This window comes from Populus nigra, chromosome 8 (genome assembly GCF_951802175.1).
Source record: "Populus nigra chromosome 8, ddPopNigr1.1, whole genome shotgun sequence".
NCBI lineage: Eukaryota > Viridiplantae > Streptophyta > Magnoliopsida > Malpighiales > Salicaceae > Populus > Populus nigra.
In genome coordinates, this window is record NC_084859.1 from 19892170 (window position 1) to 19910642 (window position 18473).

The following is an 18473-nucleotide window of genomic DNA, read 5'->3' on the forward strand; positions in this document are numbered from 1 at the left end:
TACAAATATAAACATTGAACAAGCATATACAATGGCCCATGAAAAACTTAATAAATTTCACTGATTGTTTCGCGTGACAGGTTCAAGAGGAGGCTGTCAAATTTTTAGAACTAAAGGTGAAGGATTGCAAGGGTCAAGATGAAGTTTGCCGGGCTAGATTTGTTGCTGAAGTTGCATGCATAACAAAATAAAAATTATATTGTTAAGGCAAAATATACAGGCTTCAACGAAAGAAAGTAGGTTAACCAAGATAAATAAATTAACTCAAAATGAAAGTGTCCCAACTTTCAAATTCATTTTGAAATTCTCAAGTACTGGGGATAACGAAAACAGGAGGAGGAGGAGGAGACTAAATAATTAACATTGATGCATACTGCACTTGAAAGATTCAAATTCTATGCTCTAAGATGATTAGTATGACAGAAAGAACAGTACCATGATACATCTGAAACTACAACAGGAGATGCAGAAAAGAAAAGGTATTTTGAACACTAGAAACATGAAGCCCTGCTGCATGTGGAATGTGGCTTTTAGGGTTTTCCTGCGCAACTTGTATTCGGATGCAATGCGTATTCACTCTTTAGGTCGCGCGAGCCAGAGGGAACTAAGAGCACGTAAACGGGAAAAGTAATCGTGTATTGCGAGGAGAGCACGAGCAGACTGACGGGTGGTTAATATTCGGTGCATTTGTTGTAAGGTTTGCTGCCTCAAATTGTCAGCCTGGTTTTATAAAACCGCATTAAAAGAGAAGTGCCTTTGAGACATGATACTAGGAATATAGGGGCAAAAGAACAGAAAGAAATGGCAAACCCAGAAAGACTTGAAACTGTAGCTGATTTATGAACTCTTGGACCATTATACAAATTTCAAGGTTTTATGGAATCTCTATGTTATAGACGACAAATATAAAAACAATTAGAAGCATACCTGGCGAATAAATCCCTCAAGGGTACCTAGCTTTCCCATGGCCATGGCCATCTGACCCATGTAATTTGCCACATTTCCAGATGGCCCTGAGGAGCCAAGAGATCCGCTGGACAAAGTCTCAGAGAGGGACTGCTGCAATGCCTCCATCCCTTGAGATAATGCATCTTCCGCCTGTTGGGAGGACTGCTGTAAGTTGCCAATGCCCACCAACTGCTGCTCTGTTAAAGGCTCCAATTGATTCATAAGAAGCTGCAACCATGATCACAAAATTTTATCATGTTCTCAAACGAAAAAAGAATATAGGAGGTATTGTGCTCTGAAAGGAGCAGAGGGCACCACCCTAAGAAACGAATTGTAAAAAATAAATCAATCCATCAAACTAACAAGAGAATGAAATCTGACATACACATGGTATATGCCAGTCAACAGGTTTAACCAGGAGAAAGGCTGTGCGCTTTCCCTTTTAAAATGCACAAACCAGTGCAAACAAATGGTTTAAACTCAAACAATTATGCCTGCTTGCAAAAGCAGGCATACATGCACATGAAAAAGAAGCAGGTACAGTAAGAAAATTCCCTCCTTCGCTCTGCACAAAGGAAAGCCATCCATACATCCAGGGTTAAATGATGCCACCCTCCAGCGGCCTTCATTCCCAACCTTGTCTTCTAAGATTAATTTCATGCTAAACAGATATATACTTTTTTCCACCAAATGAAATTACAATACAAACAAAACATTTACAAACAGCCTTGCTAGGGAAACACAAATGGTACAAATGAAATAACCAGCCTTAACAGCATGCTCGGAAGATAGGCAACAAGATACCAAAACTTGATGATAACATCCTTCAATATCTGAGAACAGAAAACTTCAATCTCAGAGCTGAGAACAAGGGAGGCCTATGTGAGCCTATAAGTTATAATAACTTGCAGTTCACCTTAGAACATCTATGATATAAAGTGTTGGTTCATCATTTCTTTTTCCAAATATCAAGTAGTTCATAACCTCATACAAATTTCCAAATCTTCTTTCTTTTCTTTTGTTTCCTGCACTTTTTTAATTCTAAATAGATTTGATGCCAAGAAGAAACCGAGTCATACTGATCTGGGCTTCAGATCAGAGTTTAACAAGTGAAATAGAAACGGGATGAATCCTATATCAGAACCTACTGTTAGGGATAAGTCAAAGAACCCCTCAACTAAGTGAAGCTCCATGAATGCTTTTACATTATATTTCTCTAACAGATTAAACGTTATGCTGTCAAGTACAGCATCCTGTGAACCAAAGAACTTTTTAACTACCAGCAAATGGATTTAGCAGTACAGTATGAGACTCATCTACAATAATCCCAAGCCCTCTCCCACGAAATTCCCAACTAATTTGTTTTTTTTATATACAAATTTGCAGTTTTACACCTTCACCCTGCTAGCTAGTGCATTGATAATATCGACTCTTTATTAATGAATTAAATGAAGAAGAACAAAAAATACATGGTTCTTGCGATTCTTCTGTTCTGTGCAAGATTATGATACTGACTCTAATACTCTTGTAATGCCACCTCTCCTAGAACTGGACTAACCCTAGCAGGTGGAAAAAATTGAAAGCACAATAAACTCACCTTGAGGAGCTCAGATGAACGGAAGCCACCAAGCCACAAAAAACACCTCTCTGCAGGTGTCTTCCACATGCCAGACAGCAAATGGAAAACATCAGCCTTGGCTGCGTTGCTCTTCAGCTTGAAAACTTCATCATAGTGAGCCATTATACCATCAATGATAATACGAAGTTCTGCATCACCAGCATGAGAATTGACAGCTGATCTCAACTCATTAATTTGTCGATTTTGCTCCTCCAGCCATCGTGCATATTCTACATCAAATGCCATGGCCCCTGCAAAAAGATACAATTAACCATCTAATTTGCCAACATGCAAATGTGTGTGCGCTTAAACCCTAGAAATGAAAATAACCAATGAAATTTGAGGTCATTTCAATGTATAAATGTAGAGCTCGCAGCATGATCATTGGTTCAGTCAAGCAGCCATGACAATGTGGAACTCGTCCAACAATTCCAAGATATCAAACATCTAGTTGATTCCCAAAAATGCACACATTTCAAACATTGAATCTTGCATAGGCAAGAAACTTTGGCATTACCATTTCCACTCATTGAATGAGTTTGGTCTCCTGAGCTTGATATGAAGATTCCCTATTAGAGAGAAATTCATTGAAATGAGACACCTCAAAAAAGGATGCTTAATGAACAAACTGAGATCATTACACGATGTACAAAATAGGATTAGCCAAACCTAACCTGCTGTCGTGCCCGTTGGAGCTCCTGTTCCAGTTGGCTGAGCTTCAAGCGGCTACTCTCCAGCTGCTGAACATATGCCTATGGAGACACAACAAAAGACGAAAGTAAGATTATTAGAAGAAATGTTACTAGGCACTTATGCAATGTGTAATAGACAAATCAGAAGATTGCATGAAAACAAATCTTGCATGGTTGCATCATAAAAAGTCCATTCAAAGGATGCACTCCCCCCCTATATGCTGTAACAGGCTGTCGCTGAAAAGGTTCGTCAGAAATGAAAACAAGTATAAGAAAAAGATGAAAAACATACTTTCTTCCTCAAACGGCTTTTTCTTGCAGCTTCTCTATTTTGAGCAAGCCTGCGAAGAGTCTGCGAAGTGTAATCAAACAATCGATCATCAACTACAACTAGATAGAGTAGCATGCAGTGAATGCAATTAACAAATAATATTTTCACCTTCTGGTCCATTTTGTCCCTTGTTCTGTCACTGGAATCAGATGCCACGAGAGCGGTAGATTGACCTCTATCATACTGCACACATATGATTTTTAAGTGTTAGAATGGAATTGATTTGGTAAGTTTTCTAATGAGCAGAATGAACAATGCCATTGCCTTCATCAAGCAAAAGAAGAAATGAATGTTGGGATCCAAAAGGAATGGTAAACTAGGATTCTTGATTACAGGTACTTGTTAAAAAAACAAAATAAAATAAAACTATTGAAAACAGGGTGGCACCTATGCAAATTTATAGTTTCACAGAACTGACTTCACACTATCATTTCACAGGAGTATAGGGCAAGAAAAAACAGCACCCTTTGGTTTTTATCGTCTGTGTCTGCATCCGTTGAGATATCAGTCCTTGGACTAGCATCAGCCATATTGGCCTCCCCCCAGTTCTCTGTATTAACACTTGGTATAGAAACCCAGTTGGACTGTTGAACCTTTTCTAATGGCAACCTCCGATTCTCCCCCCAGTTTTCTGTATCAACAATTGGTATAGAAACCTGGTTTGACTGTTGAACTTTTTCTAAGGGTAATCTATGAGACTCCACTTGAGAAGCAGATGAGTTAATGTTAAATGAAGTAGTAGACTGTTTCTGCAAAGTCAGAGAACAGGAAAAAATGAGTGGAAGCAACTAAACAGGCAAAATATCATGTATCTGAGAAATTCACCTTCTCGAAAGTGCCACTATGGAGGTGGTCAGAAGGGATTGCTTGAGTACTTTCTTTTGCTGAATTGAACACAGTACCTGTAGTGACACATCAGGTTATCACTTTTAATTCTAGCTGGTTGAACTTTTCAAAAAATTCTAATTGCTTTTTCTTCTTACAACATATGCAGAGTTATTCATTTCAATGGATTACAAATTTTCTTTTTGTTTATTATAGACTTATTTTTTCATTGTGGCTCCCATGGGGATCGCTCATGGCATTTGAAATACTTGTCAAATGCCACCAACCATGGTAGAAAAAGTAGTAGCTCCATAATCGTTTTCTATACACTGGAATCAGTATTGTCTGGATTTATTTCTCCCACTCTCTTTCCATAAAAAACTACTGGACCTGATTTTTCTTGTGATGACTTTCAAAGCATTACTAAATTGACCACTCCTGGGAATTGTTGCAATTAGATCAATATGGCCCTTGGTTCTAAAATATATTGCACCCTAGCAGTGCTTTTACACAAAATAACTTGCCTAGACCACCCCTAAAATTTTAAGGTTAGCAGGTCATTTTGCGATAAGTCAATATGAAGTACACTAGACACTTCAAATTAAGATCAAAGGATGGTGATGGGTGGTTAATGAAATTTACCCCCGTACAAAAACAGTTGATTATATTTTTCTTCAAAATAACAATGTTCCAATGAATTTCTTTCAGCGTGATTAAAAAAAAATTAATGAAAAATTTAGATCACCAAAAAGTTATGGGCAGATAAAATTTAATTATATAATGTAATTGATGAAAGAGCATGACAAACCAGTTTTAGATTAGCCCATTACAAGTTGGATTACTCAACACTTACCTGCACTCAGGTCAATAGCATCGTCTTCTAAGAACACCCCAAAATCAGTAACACGGCAAGGATGAACTGTGCTTCTCTCTACACTGATGAAATCCATAATTGTCAACAAATAAGTACCAAGAATTTGTTGAGTAATACAATTTTACAGCCAAACAACATCAAGCATGAAGTAATACCATCAGTTCAAACAAGCAAATATTTTGTTGCATTTTCCTCTTCAAACCAGTAAACGCGTACATCTAGACCAAAAATCTTACAATGACCTTCCAGATTTAACAATAGAGAGTATACTACAGTTACTGGACCCATAGAGGAGAGAGAAGTAAAGGAAAGGGATAGGCGCAAACAGGTTTATCAATTGAACTACTTGAGAGCATTTCTATCTTCAACCCTAGAACTAAGGAAAAATGCAAAACAGCCTCCAGAAATAATGTAGTTTGTTTGATTTATATGTCAAGGTACTTAACCCTTCCCAGCCCCACCTGCCCTTCTCTCTCGCAATCAAGTTCCTCTTTAACACTTGCAAGAACATTTAGCAAATTACTAAAGCAATTAAACTTAGAAGTTAGAATAGTGTGCAAGCTACATAACTTGGCAGAGTGATGGAGCATGAAAATCATTCATTTGTAACTAATGCAAGAAAAGCTTTTATGAGAATAAACAAATTACATTGCATACTCAATATCTGGAAAGCACATTTTCAAATAAACAAATTACATTGCATACTCAATATCTGGAAAGCACATTTTCAAAATCATTCGATCCCAATTTTTTGAAGCTACCAATCAAACAAAGAAACTCCTGGTTATTGCACCCTGGACAACCAATTTCTGACAATAAGTTCGCAATGTAGTACCAAACCACTAGAAATGATTTCTGATGTGAGTACAAGACACCCTAAACATGTTCAAGTTCTTGAACCTGCTATTGGTTATATACATATTAGTAGACAAAAACACAAGAAGAGCAGATTAGGCACAAAAAAATCCAGTGTTGAAAGATGAATAATGAATAATGAATGAAAAGTTAAATTGAAACCGTATACAAAAAGTGATAGAAGGAGAACTGTACATTGCATTTGAGATTGGCAACTGAGGATCAAAGCTCGGCATCCCGACAGCCTTCTTCTCATCTTCTGCATCAGTTCTACTCCCCATAAATCGCCGTCATTTTAACCTCCTTAGTCCCCTTCAAACAAATTGGCACCCCAAATCACTAACTAGAACAAAAGGCAAGATGTATCACTAACTTCTTTTAGTAAAAACAATCGAAGAGACAAAAAAAACGATAATAGAAACTAAAAATATATTGAGAAACAAATATACAGAATAGGCTGAATTTTCCTTTTTAACAGAATGCAACATCTAACAATATTAGTGCATATACAGCAATAAATAACACAAAACTAACTTGAAAATCCATTCTGCCAAACTCAGCAAACTCTACACTATCCGTCATCCAAAATAACAGAGTATGCCTCTAAAGCTCCAATTTAATTCAGAGCTGTGCTACACATTACCATGAAATATTTAGTTAGCAGAATCTTGAGGATTGTTTGGCTAATGTTAATAGATTTTAGAACAAATCAGCATCGGGCTAACAACAAAGAGAAGAAAAAAGAAAAGGTGGTGCTCGTGCTCACAGATACTCTTACCCGCATCAACCAAAGTTGGTTATCGCACTAGCTAAGTTTGTGAGACCAGGCAATAATTCCATACATCGAATTCAACAAGAACAAGCAAAAGAAAAGGGGAGAGGAGAAGCAAAACAAAGTCAAAGAAATCTAATCAGATAACAAATCAAATGTACATATATGGGTCATCCATTCACAAATCATACTATCCAACCCTGTCCATCATCTCACACGACACACAGAAGAGAAATCGAAGAGAATCACTTCAAAACCCTAACAACATAACTTTCAACCCAAAATTGAACTTTAGTATCTACCTGTAGCAATACCAGATGCCAATATCAACCCAATAGAACAGTAAGATCCCCGGATACAGAAGTTACTTAAAATTAAACTCATCTATTCAGCAAGCAGCACACAATTTGCACCAACTCAATATGCTGCAACAGTGGAGAAGAACATTACAAAACCCAGAATTCAACATCCACAAAATGCTCTAAGAAAGAGTAGGGAGCAATTCAACAACACCCTGAAGCCAAAACTTGATGTACAAGAGACATAAAACCCCTGATAATGAACAACTTGTAGAGATCAAAATTGTACCCTAAGATGTAAAGTTCCAAACTTTCACCAATCCCCGAGTCAAAATCAAGCTGAAACACTGTAAAACCCCTAAATTCATCACCTTCAAATATCAAGGAGACTTTAAACACATTAAGCATAAATTTCACACCAAACTAAAAATACCCAGAGAACCAAAACCAACAAAAACCTCAGAAAACCTCCAATTCAAGCTTAAAAAAGAAACAACACAAATTCACCTACTTTACTATCAAGCAGCAAACTGTCACTTCATAAATAATAATTCTCTAGTCAAAATCACAGCAAAGTATGAACAGCAAAGCTTAAGAAGGTCAAAATTCCACCTACTTTGCTAACAAGAAGTAAACTTTCACTTCATAACATGATTTTTTTCTAGTCAAACCACAAGAAAATTTGAACCAAACCAAATCCACCTGGAATTTTGTTGTCGCTGATGATATAAAGCTTTCAACTTCGCGAAACTGTATGTATTGGATTATTAGATGTGAGAGAAGAGTGATGAGTGGATCACTCGAATCTCTAGACGTCTTCTTCTGCGAGAAATCTTCCACTTTCCAAGGACTAAAGATTTTTTAATCACTTTAATAATGCTTTAGTGCTTTGACATCAATTGTTTTTTAGTGTTTATTAAATTTTTTTGCTGTTTACTGTGTCAGTACACTGTAACAATACAGCCAATCTTGCTCACTGATTAGTGACCAAAGCCTTGGATCCCTATCTGGTTAATGTTAAGACAAGGTCAGTGCCAGCTAATCACTCTAATTCTGCCACGTGTAAAATCCAGAGATTTTTGCAATAATTGGAAATGTTTCTGTCTTTGCCAATTAAGAATTTTGGCTGACACGGATTGGTAATGATGAAAATTAGTGATTTCTTAGTTTAATATTAATTTTTTACTTTTGTAAATTACATAGGCGCTAGAAACATAAGTTATTAAACTAAATCAAAGTCACGGTTTCTGAAATAAGATAGGTTAATGAAGACTATATAGTGTGTCAAAGGAAATCTAAAATAAATATATTTGATCTGGGATTTTGGATAAGTCCACGGAGGCTTTCCATAACTGGCTAGTTACTTGTTGAGATAGAAACTTGCTGTTCACACCTGAAGAAAGAAGCTTAGCTAGATACTGAATTATACTTTCACTTTAATCAATCTCTCGTCTTCACCATCACTGGATCTAACCGCACCATGTTTTTATTGACATCGAACCGAGGCTGCATGCAGAGGTGGATACGAGGCTAGCATGTTTCTTACTCAATTCGTGCTTTATTTTACTTTTTAAATCATTTGTTATCATATCGTTTTCTCATGCATATACATTTTGTACAAGGTATATAAAAACCCGACTCGAGTTACTTCATGGTGAATCTTGGATTACAGACCAAAAAGATTAACTCGGTTGATCTAATTTAAGAAAATAACAATATAGTTTTAATGAAAAATCAATAGTTTTTTAATGAATATTATAAAATAATATAAATCATATTCTGTGACCTTACTTAACAACTTAAAATATTGGGCTGAGATGGTTCTTTGACATGGTATCAGAGTCTTAATGATCAAACGGCCACAAGTTTAAATCTCATTATCCCTATTTATTTGATAAAAAGTAAAAACAGTGTAATATGAGCATGTACAAATTTCAAGTTTAAAGAGTTTTTATTTAAGAGAATATATTAAAAAATAATATAAATTATATATCTTGAGACGTTAACTACAAATTTTTATATAAATTTATTGATTTTTATGTTTTAATTTTTTTAATATAAGACTTTATGTTGTCTATGAAGATGATTTAAACAAACAATGGACCGGGTCGAGATGGGCTTTCGAGGGAATGACAGAATTCTCTATCCAATTGAGTGCGGAATCGAAAAGGATGATCATTCGTAGGAATTCCCGATTTTATGCAAGTGTCCGAAAATTGCTATCCCGACTCAATCCAACATCATTCCAACAACTATCAAAGACTTGCATGCAACTAGGAACTGTTAGGTTAAGAAGACAATAATCCTATTCAATAACATAGAGATGCTAACCATTGATTTCAAAATTACCTGTTTGATCTTACCTGGCATAATGTACATGTATAGTTGTAAAATTTGATTTTAAGCGAAGCTCGAATCATACACGCTGGGAAGACTAATTAAAAAAAATTAAAATGATATTATTTTAATTAAAATTTTTTTCTTTAAAAAAATAAATAAATTGAGATTTGACCGAATTATTAAGACAAATTAGATTTTTAATCAAAATAATCAAGGTGTTTTTTTCTTCATCTAAACTGATTAGGTCTCAAATTGACTGTCTTGACCGATTTGAATTTTACCGTTATATATCATGTTATTTTTAACTTTATACAAATCAGATCATTTCTAAATTTAATCTTTATAAGAGGGACAAACTCTTCCCTTTTCTAGAAAGAAAAAAGAAGAAGAAAAAAAGTCTTGCTTTCTGGGAACACAAAGCTAATTTGACAAGTGCCCTTGGGGAGTAAAAAATTTAAAGACTAATTAAAAAAATTGATTAAACAGATTAGAATATTTTAAAAAATATTTAGTTCGGTTTGATTTTGATTTTATAAGTGTAAAACTAAAAAACTTCAACCGAACCAAACTAGTTTAGTTAAAAATAAACCAAACCAAACCAAGAAAATTTAAAAAAAAAAGAACCAAAACCAAGCCTGTCAAAACCCCAAAAAAACAATATAGTTTTTTATTTTTAATATAAAATAATTGAACCGAACAGAACCAAAACCGGTCGATTGAGTTTCAATTTTCAATATAAAATAATCAAATCAAACTGAAACTGGTATATCGAAACCGATTTCAATTACAATTTTTATATTTTACAAAATTTATTTTAATTATTTTTATAAATAAAAATCAAACCAAATAAAAAATAATCACCCCTATCTCAACCTATGCTTAACAATAGTTGCCATGACCGTCTTCTCAAAGTGCCAAACTATTTTAATGTCGAGGAATAATTTTTTTCTCGTAATTTCTTTCTTCATGAATTTCAGCTAAACACTCAATGGCTGCTTAAATGTTTCAGTATCAGCCCAATCATTCCAGGAGCCTCGAAATCATGGAGATTTATTTATTTATTTATTTATTTATTAGGGATGCATTGCCAAATAGTGGTTGTGAAAAGAGCATTTAACTTTAGCTTTTTGCTCGAGGAAAAAAAAAAAAAACAGCTGGGCTCATCCCCATAGCCATCATGGAGTATCGACTGCATGCTTTTTTGTTTTCGTTTTTTTTCCTTCTGGGAGGTGTGATGGTCCCCTGAATTGTGCAAAAAATTGTTGTTCTAACCACTGTTATTAAAGTTGGTGTGGCTTGGTTGATTGATTTGAGACTGGCTGTCTTGTTTCCTGATTTATATTACTTGATTTAAAAGAAAAGGAATTGTCGATTTAGATCATCTCGTGCAATTCATAACTCGAGCTTTGTAACTGGTGGTGAAGAGGTTGTTTGTTTTGTAGTTTATTTATATATATTTTTTAAAAATTATTTTTTATTTTAAATTAATTTTTTATTTGTAATTTTAATTGTTTTGATGTGTTAATATTAAAAACTAAAAAAAAATATTATTTAAATATATTTTTAAAAAATAACTATTATTACAGTATCAAATACTATATACTATAAATCAAGTTTAATAATTATAGGTATAACATGTACTATTATTAAGTTTACAAGTAAATAAATACATGACCACGGATTAAGGTGTGAAAAAAAAAGCGTGGAACAAGCTTCCTGGACTATATTCAAGTATTGACAACGTTTTATTGAGTTAAACTAGATGTCATATTCATGTGATGTCGCAAGTTTGTGATATTTTTGTACGTTGTCGTGAATTTATGGAAAATTATAAAAAAATAAAAAAAATTATTACAATTCACAATATTTTTTTAAAAAAAATCTATAAAGTTAAAATCCCAACCAACTTAATATTAAAAAACTTAAAATCGAGAAAGATAATTTTAAAAAAAAATCATAACATAAAAAATGAAAGGAAAAAAAAAACCATGCAGGGAAATACTATAGCAATCTATAGTGTTTTATGAGAAAATCTACAGTTGTATTTCTCAATCAACTCAATATTAAAAATATTAAAAATCATAAAAATAAATTTTAAAAAAATCATAACAAAAAAAATTATGTTGGGGAATACTGTAGCAATTCACAGTGTTTTTTTTAAAAAAACTACAAAGTTAAATTCTCAACCAGCTCAATATAAAAAAAAATCCAATAAAGATAATTCTAGAAAAAAAAAATCATTAAAAATAAAAAACTCATGTGGAGAAACACTGTAGCAATTCACAATGTTTAAAAAAAACTACAAAACTAAATTCTTAATAAGCTCAATATTAAAAAAAAACCGACAAAAATAATTTTGAAAAAAAACACAAAAAATGAAAAAGAGAAGAAAATAATTTTGGGAAAAGGAATAAAAAAATAGAAAATAAAACATGTGGAGAAAGTTAAAGTTAAATTCTTAACCAGCTCAATATTAAAAAAAATCAACAAATATAATTTTGAAAAAAAAACATATGAGGAAATACTGTAGCAAAACAAAAATCATATGGGGAAACATTATAGCAATTCATAGTATTTTTTAAAAAAAACTACAAAGCAAAATTCTCAACCAGCTCAATATAAAAAAAATAAAATCAACAAATACCATTTTGGAAAAGAAAAGAAAAAAAATTCATAAAAATAAAGAAAAAAACCATGTAGAAAAACATTGTAGCAACCCATAATGTTTTAAAGAAAAAAACTACATAACTAAATTCTCAAATAGTTCAATATTAAAAAAAATCGACAAAAATAATTTAAAAAAATACACAAAAACAAAAAAGAATAAAAAGACAAAAAAAAAAAACAATCTTGGAAAATAAGAAGAAAAAAACATGTAAACCCCAAAAAAAAAAGAAAAAAAAATAAGGAAAACTATAGTATTTTTCCCATACGTTTTAGAGTATTACTTAATGTGATATGTTATCGATCAATAACAATAAAAAATAAAATTATATTTATTCATCTTTATATTTTATATTAAGTTTTCTACATTTTCATCTAAATATAATTATTGCTTATTTATCCATATATTTTCATATCAATTTTCAATCTATTTCATTGTAAACAGAAAAAAATACCAGCGTCTAGAAGACTTAAATTCAATCTCATTTATAATAAAAAAGAATATTCAAGAAACAAAAAAAAAATCATGTGAAGCTAAAATTCAAGTTTGTTTTTTTAATAACCATTTGTAACTTGAAATTTTCAGGTAGAAATATTTCTATTAGTTTGGATTAGAAACATTAATAAAAAGATATATTGGGAAATATTCTTATATTTAAAAAAAATTAAATTTTTAATAACCAAAAAAACAGACATGATATAGAAAAAATTGAACTAATTCTTCCAACAACAAAAAAAATACTTTAAATTTTCTTCACTTGTGCTCGCATTCGGCGTTAGGTTCCCATCTCAGCAACACGATTATTGGATGGGAGTTCCTGGGAAAGTTTGTCGTTGTTAATTAATCCTGATTTTGAAGTTTTTTTTTTTAGTTTTAAATTAATATTTTTTATTTTTTATTTATTGATGTTAAAAATAAAATAAAAATAATATTTTAATATATTTTTAAGTAAAATTAATTAAAAAAACAATCTCTACTGTACTGGTCGAGATATACCTGGCTAACCCTTTGAATACAAAATTGAATCACTGCTATAAACAAAGTCTTCAAGTTTGACCACGTTTCTCAGCCAGAAAAAAGTCTGACAATTTTTTTGTTAGACTATTTTTCCACGAAGAATAAGAACTGTGGGGCTATATATATATATATATATATATATATCGTAAACCATGGATTATAATCTAATTTCAACTCTGTGAATATAGATATGACAAGTTTCATAATTATTTTAAAGTATGGTTGATAATATTTTAATTTTTTATTTTTAAATTAATTTTTTTATCATTTTGATATATTGATATAAAAAATAAATTTTAAAAAATAAAAAAATAAATTAAAAAATATAAAAAACAATATCTATTACATTCTCCAACAAGTTTTTATTCAATAAATAATTAGTAAAATATAAATGTTATCAAATTCAACTTAAAACTTATGTAAATTCAACCCAAAACATATGTATTTATATTATATACATACATGCAAAGCATTTATATTTATTATAATCCATATAATATATACAAAGATTTATTTATAATATTTATCACGCACTTACCTCAAATTGAAGCCCTGTTATAAACAAAGTCTTTTACTTTGACCACGTTTCTCAACAAAAAAAAAAAGTAAGTTTGACAATTAAATAACCTAATATTAAATTTTACAAAACTTAATTTTATGTTGTTTTAAAAAAATAAATAAAAATTAAAGTACCAAAATTGACATTAAAAAAAATAACCAAAAATTTTGTAGAGTATAAGCCAACAGATATATAATCCAAAATAATTAAAAAAGAAAAAGAAAAAAGAAAAATTTTGGTCCAATCCGGCTGGAGGATGATAACAGCAGACGTTGGATTCCAACGTCAGAGAGATGACAAGGTCAAAAGCGCACAGCATCTTTGAATGACCACTCGGCTCCAGTGATGCCACGTATTAATACCTAGAACCACATGAACGTCACCAGTAGCTTTTGAATTTTATTTTTTTGTAATTTTTTTCACCAGAATTTAACAATGAAGGAGACATTTGCAGGTTGTATGCTATGATTTTCAATCATCTTTGCGGGGTAGTTGGAGGCTAAGGAAAAAAATAATTGTGTGTTTATAGATGACAAGGTATAGTATAGTTTAATGTAAGTGAATATTATAAATTATATATTGAGATTTTATTTATTGTTTCTTTTAATAATGTGGTATAAGATATTGTTTATTGTTTATACAGGGTAAAAATGCTTTTGAAAAAACTAATTTTTTTTATTTTAATTTTTGTGTGTGTTTTTAAATTGTTTTGATGTACTGATGTCAAAAATAAATTTAAAAAAATAAAAAAAATATTATTTTTATATATTTTTAAGTGAGAAATACCTTAAAAGTAATTACTACCACAGTATCAAATGAGCTATAAATTGTATTTGTAAAAGTATTTTTTAATTGAAAATGTATTAAAATAATTATTTTTTTACTAAAATCATAAAAAATAATATACATATAAAATTAATTTAATGTTTTTTTTTCATACGAAAAACAATTTAAAAATGGATTGCATCGCAAAAACATCCTTAATAGGTGATTTAGAGTTCAAATTTCTCTGCCTAATTCCATCTAGTTAAATTAATAAAATCAAGTATGAGATATAAATATACCCGTATAAATTTCAAGTTTAAAAAATATTTTTTAGTTGAAATATTTTTTTAATAATCAGTGTTATTCAAAGTGTTTTTTTAAATAAAGTTAAATTAAAAATATATAAAAATAATTTATCTGAGAACTTTTTAATGATTTTGATATTAAAATATCAAATTAAAAAGGGATTAAAAAGAAAGGGAAAAAAATAATCCTATAAATTCTGAGTAAAAAATATTTAAATAGTAATTCTTAACTGCATTATTAAATACACGCTTAGGATGTACAAGTCTGTAATATAATGGTGTTATCAATTGTGGGATACGTATTAGTATGATGTCATCATTGGTCAGCAGGATATTCCATAGATAGATGAGAAATTGAAAATCTGCGGCGTCAGCATCAACGATTAAAAAAAAAAGGAGGACCTCTTTGCAAAAATATATAGTCCAGAGTGAGAGAGACCTGGCAGGGCACACTTGCTCTGTTTGTCTTCTAGAGGCAGGCAACGTGTGGGCAACCAAAACCCAGACGACGACATGTTCATCCTCTTGTCCTTGCCGCCTTTCGGTTTTCCTTTTGTACGCACCAAGAAAAGAAATTACAATACAAGTAAAGTCTTTCAAAAGTTATAATCTTGTACATTTAAGCTATCATCCTGTGATTAGGAATGGCGGCTCATTTGTTAACTCGATGATTCATCAATTTAGTATTTAATTTGTGTTGGGTTTTATGTTGAATTTCATTAAAAACTGATTTAATTTATCTGAGAAGTCACTCGCGAAACAATTAAAACTCGAGTGAAATCTGGTGTGTTTTTTTTAAATGATATTATTTTAATTTTTTAATTTTTTTTCATAAAATAAAACTATTTTGGATTGATCCAAGCGACTCGAAGTTGACCAGTTCAATCCATGATCCGGATCTTAAGCTAGATGATGGGCAGACTAGGTTTCTAACTTTGTTCTGAACCCAAACAACAATAATTTTCATTTTTATCTTATTAGTTTTTCTGTTTTTCCTTTTGTGAAAAGAAATTACAATGCAAGTAAAAACAGTAGAAAGTTTATCATGCACGGTGACTTTCATTTCTTATTTGTTTACACAAGGAGAGGCGGTTTTTAGAATACAGTAGCTGTCTAATTGAAGAACAGGACGAGGTTAATCATCTAGTTGTGTCTAAAGTATCATTTCCTTTTGCATTTTATAGACACGAGCAAGTTATATATAATCATTTTCCCCATGAAATAATTTAAAGGGACTTTACAAGGTTAAGTCAACATGTCATGCACAACATTTTCGCATTATATATTATATATATAATTTTCAATAAACTTAACGATGAAACATGTCTAAACAATGAAATGACGTCGAGAGATTACAGGAGGTTTTCTGTAATGGTTTGTAAATTGATTCTGTGGGCTGATTTGAAAAACCTAAAATCTAGAGGATGGTCCATGTTAGTTTTTAATTAAATTGAATATTGACAGAATAAAATTTAATTATTCATTTGAAATGATCTAGTTAATCAAATCAAATCAGCATTAAAAAATACATGAAATGCTACTATTTTAATAAAAAAACAATTAACCTAACCTAACCTAAATTAATTCAATGATACACACACCAGTTAACTTATGATTCATATGTTTTTTAACTTGTTACCCGATCAAGTACGAAACCTGTGGGGAATCGTAAGAAGGATAGCCCCACTAGCTACTTGTAAAAAAGAAAAAAGAAAAAAAATGAAGAACAAGTGGGTGATGTCCTTGGGAAGGCTATGCCAACTAACTTAATTCGGTTGGTGTTATTATAGTCGGCATGTCCACTTCAAAAGAAGAAAAAAAGAAGAGAAAAAACGATATTGCCCCCTTAAAATCTACATAATTTCATCATAGGCCTTGTTAATTAATTAGAAAGCTTAATGTATTAAACAGGGCTCAATCTCTGAAAAGCATGGTTAGTGGAGCTAGCCAGTAAGTTAAACAGGATCAAAGCATTCAACAATAACATTTAATCTCCAATCCAAGTATATAATTGATCTGGGATACTCATCATAATCTTTTATATAATTCTTCTTTTTCTTGTTGCCCGTAATTGAATCTCGCGCAGTACTTACTTGTATAGCAACTTAGCAAGGTAGTTTGCATCCCACTGATGCGGGGCTCTAACGAGAAGAACAGCATGTCTGATCAGATCATAAACTGCAATATAGAATTTCTAAATCTCAAGTACTAATTAATAAAGAATTTACATAGAGATTTGAGCATACATACGAGGATCTCAAAAGCTAGCACCAAAAAGAAGAACTCATACAAAGTAAGCTCAGCTGGCCATAAATTAACTAGTTAATTAAGCACATCTAACTGAAAAGATTCATGAAAAAGGCTTGGCTGAAGCATGCCCATGAAGCTGCCTTCCATGGATGGGAAAAACTCTCCGTCAAGTGACCCAAGAAAAGACTCGGAGCTTGTTGTTGATGGTGACTGATCATTACACGAGTTCGTCAAAGGAAACGCCGATGGATGATGATCATATTCAGCCGTTTGGTGAGGGATTTCAAGAGAGTCATGAGCACCATTAATGTCCATGAACCGTTCGGCATCGGAGTCTTTGCCGGTGAGTTCCTGAACAAGAGCTCTAAACTTTGAGGCACTAGTCTTGACCTTCATAGGGCTAGATATGTAGACAACTTTGACAGCCTTTTTACCTCTCTTGGTATGTGATCTCTTGCCGCTCTTCATGTTAGCCCCAAGTACATCCATGGCGTAATTAAAAGAGAGATTCTAGCTACGTGTTTGTATGTAGATAAAAGTTCTGATGATTTCACGTCATGCACTGAACATCTTATATAAGGTTTTTTAGACAAGGTACGGACTGCTGGCACAACTAGGAGTTTCCCAGAAGGTGGTTAATTTGTCTTGGAAAATAAGGAAAAGGGAGGTAAAGAAAAATTGACAGGGATCGATATTGGACCCAAAGGAAAGGTGAAAGGAAGCTGTGTGGTTAATTAAATGCAAGATTTTTGCCTTGTTCGATGGCCCACAATTAACAACAAGTATATGATACGAGGGCTGTGATTTCCTGGAAGGTGATAAGCTTAGAAAAAAGATTAAAAGACAATAAGTTAAGCTAATACTAGTTGGTGGTGGTGCTCATAACCCTATGGTCAATGGAAGATTCTGTAAAGCTGCTTGGATGGCCCGTAATTTTATGGGATGTTTGTGACACCTAGAGTAGGATAAGATAGTGAGGCTTCCGTTCAATGTAACTAGAGGGGGAAACGGATAGAAGCACGTGCGCAGCCTCATGAGACTATGGAAAAGCTAACCCTTTGAAATCATGACCTGCGACTTGGCTGGAGATTACAAAAACCCTAGGGACCCCATGTAGAAATTAAGAATTCTATCTGCTTACGCAGACTAATTCAAGGTACTCTAGCTAAGTTGGGTCAATCCAAGATATTTATGGTCAATTAACACAGTATTAAGACCTGAAAGAATTCATTAATGGGGTTGATAATTCGTTATTAAGATGGTCACGGCTCATATGGTTATTGAGATTAAAAATAAACAGTACGGTTGAATTTATGAATTTACTTCAATCAAATTACGGATCGATAAAACCTTTTCAT

General features: G+C 32.2%; 2 protein-coding genes across 12 annotated transcripts; both read right to left on the reverse strand.

Moving 5' to 3' along the window:
- Window positions 1–259: 259 nt before the first annotated feature.
- Window positions 260–8145, reverse strand: LOC133701453 (transcription factor TGA2-like). 11 transcript variants are annotated; one of them, XM_062125381.1, is made up of 13 exons: window positions 7917–8145; window positions 6678–6770; window positions 6339–6455; window positions 5268–5350; window positions 4415–4491; window positions 4054–4338; window positions 3698–3772; window positions 3551–3610; window positions 3241–3318; window positions 3084–3135; window positions 2546–2817; window positions 928–1176; window positions 260–720 (listed from the first exon to the last, which is right to left on the reverse strand). In XM_062125381.1, the coding sequence occupies exons 3-13, from the start codon at window positions 6422–6424 to the stop codon at window positions 574–576; spliced, it is 1464 nt and encodes a 487-aa protein (XP_061981365.1). In that variant the 5' UTR covers window positions 6425–6455; window positions 6678–6770; window positions 7917–8145; the 3' UTR covers window positions 260–573. The 11 variants fall into 11 exon arrangements, with proteins under 11 accessions (XP_061981365.1, XP_061981364.1, XP_061981360.1 ...); XM_062125380.1 differs by lacking the exon at window positions 6678–6770 and adding an exon at window positions 7218–7340; XM_062125376.1 differs by lacking the exon at window positions 6678–6770 and adding an exon at window positions 7218–7340 and having other exon boundaries at window positions 6339–6486.
- An 8906-nt stretch (window positions 8146–17051) lies between these two features.
- LOC133701300 (uncharacterized) lies at window positions 17052–17817 on the reverse strand. Its single transcript, XM_062125168.1, has one exon. It carries the CDS (start codon window positions 17602–17604, stop codon window positions 17188–17190), a length of 417 nt encoding a protein of 138 aa, XP_061981152.1. The 5' UTR covers window positions 17605–17817; the 3' UTR covers window positions 17052–17187.
- Between the last annotated feature and the right edge of the window lie 656 nt (window positions 17818–18473).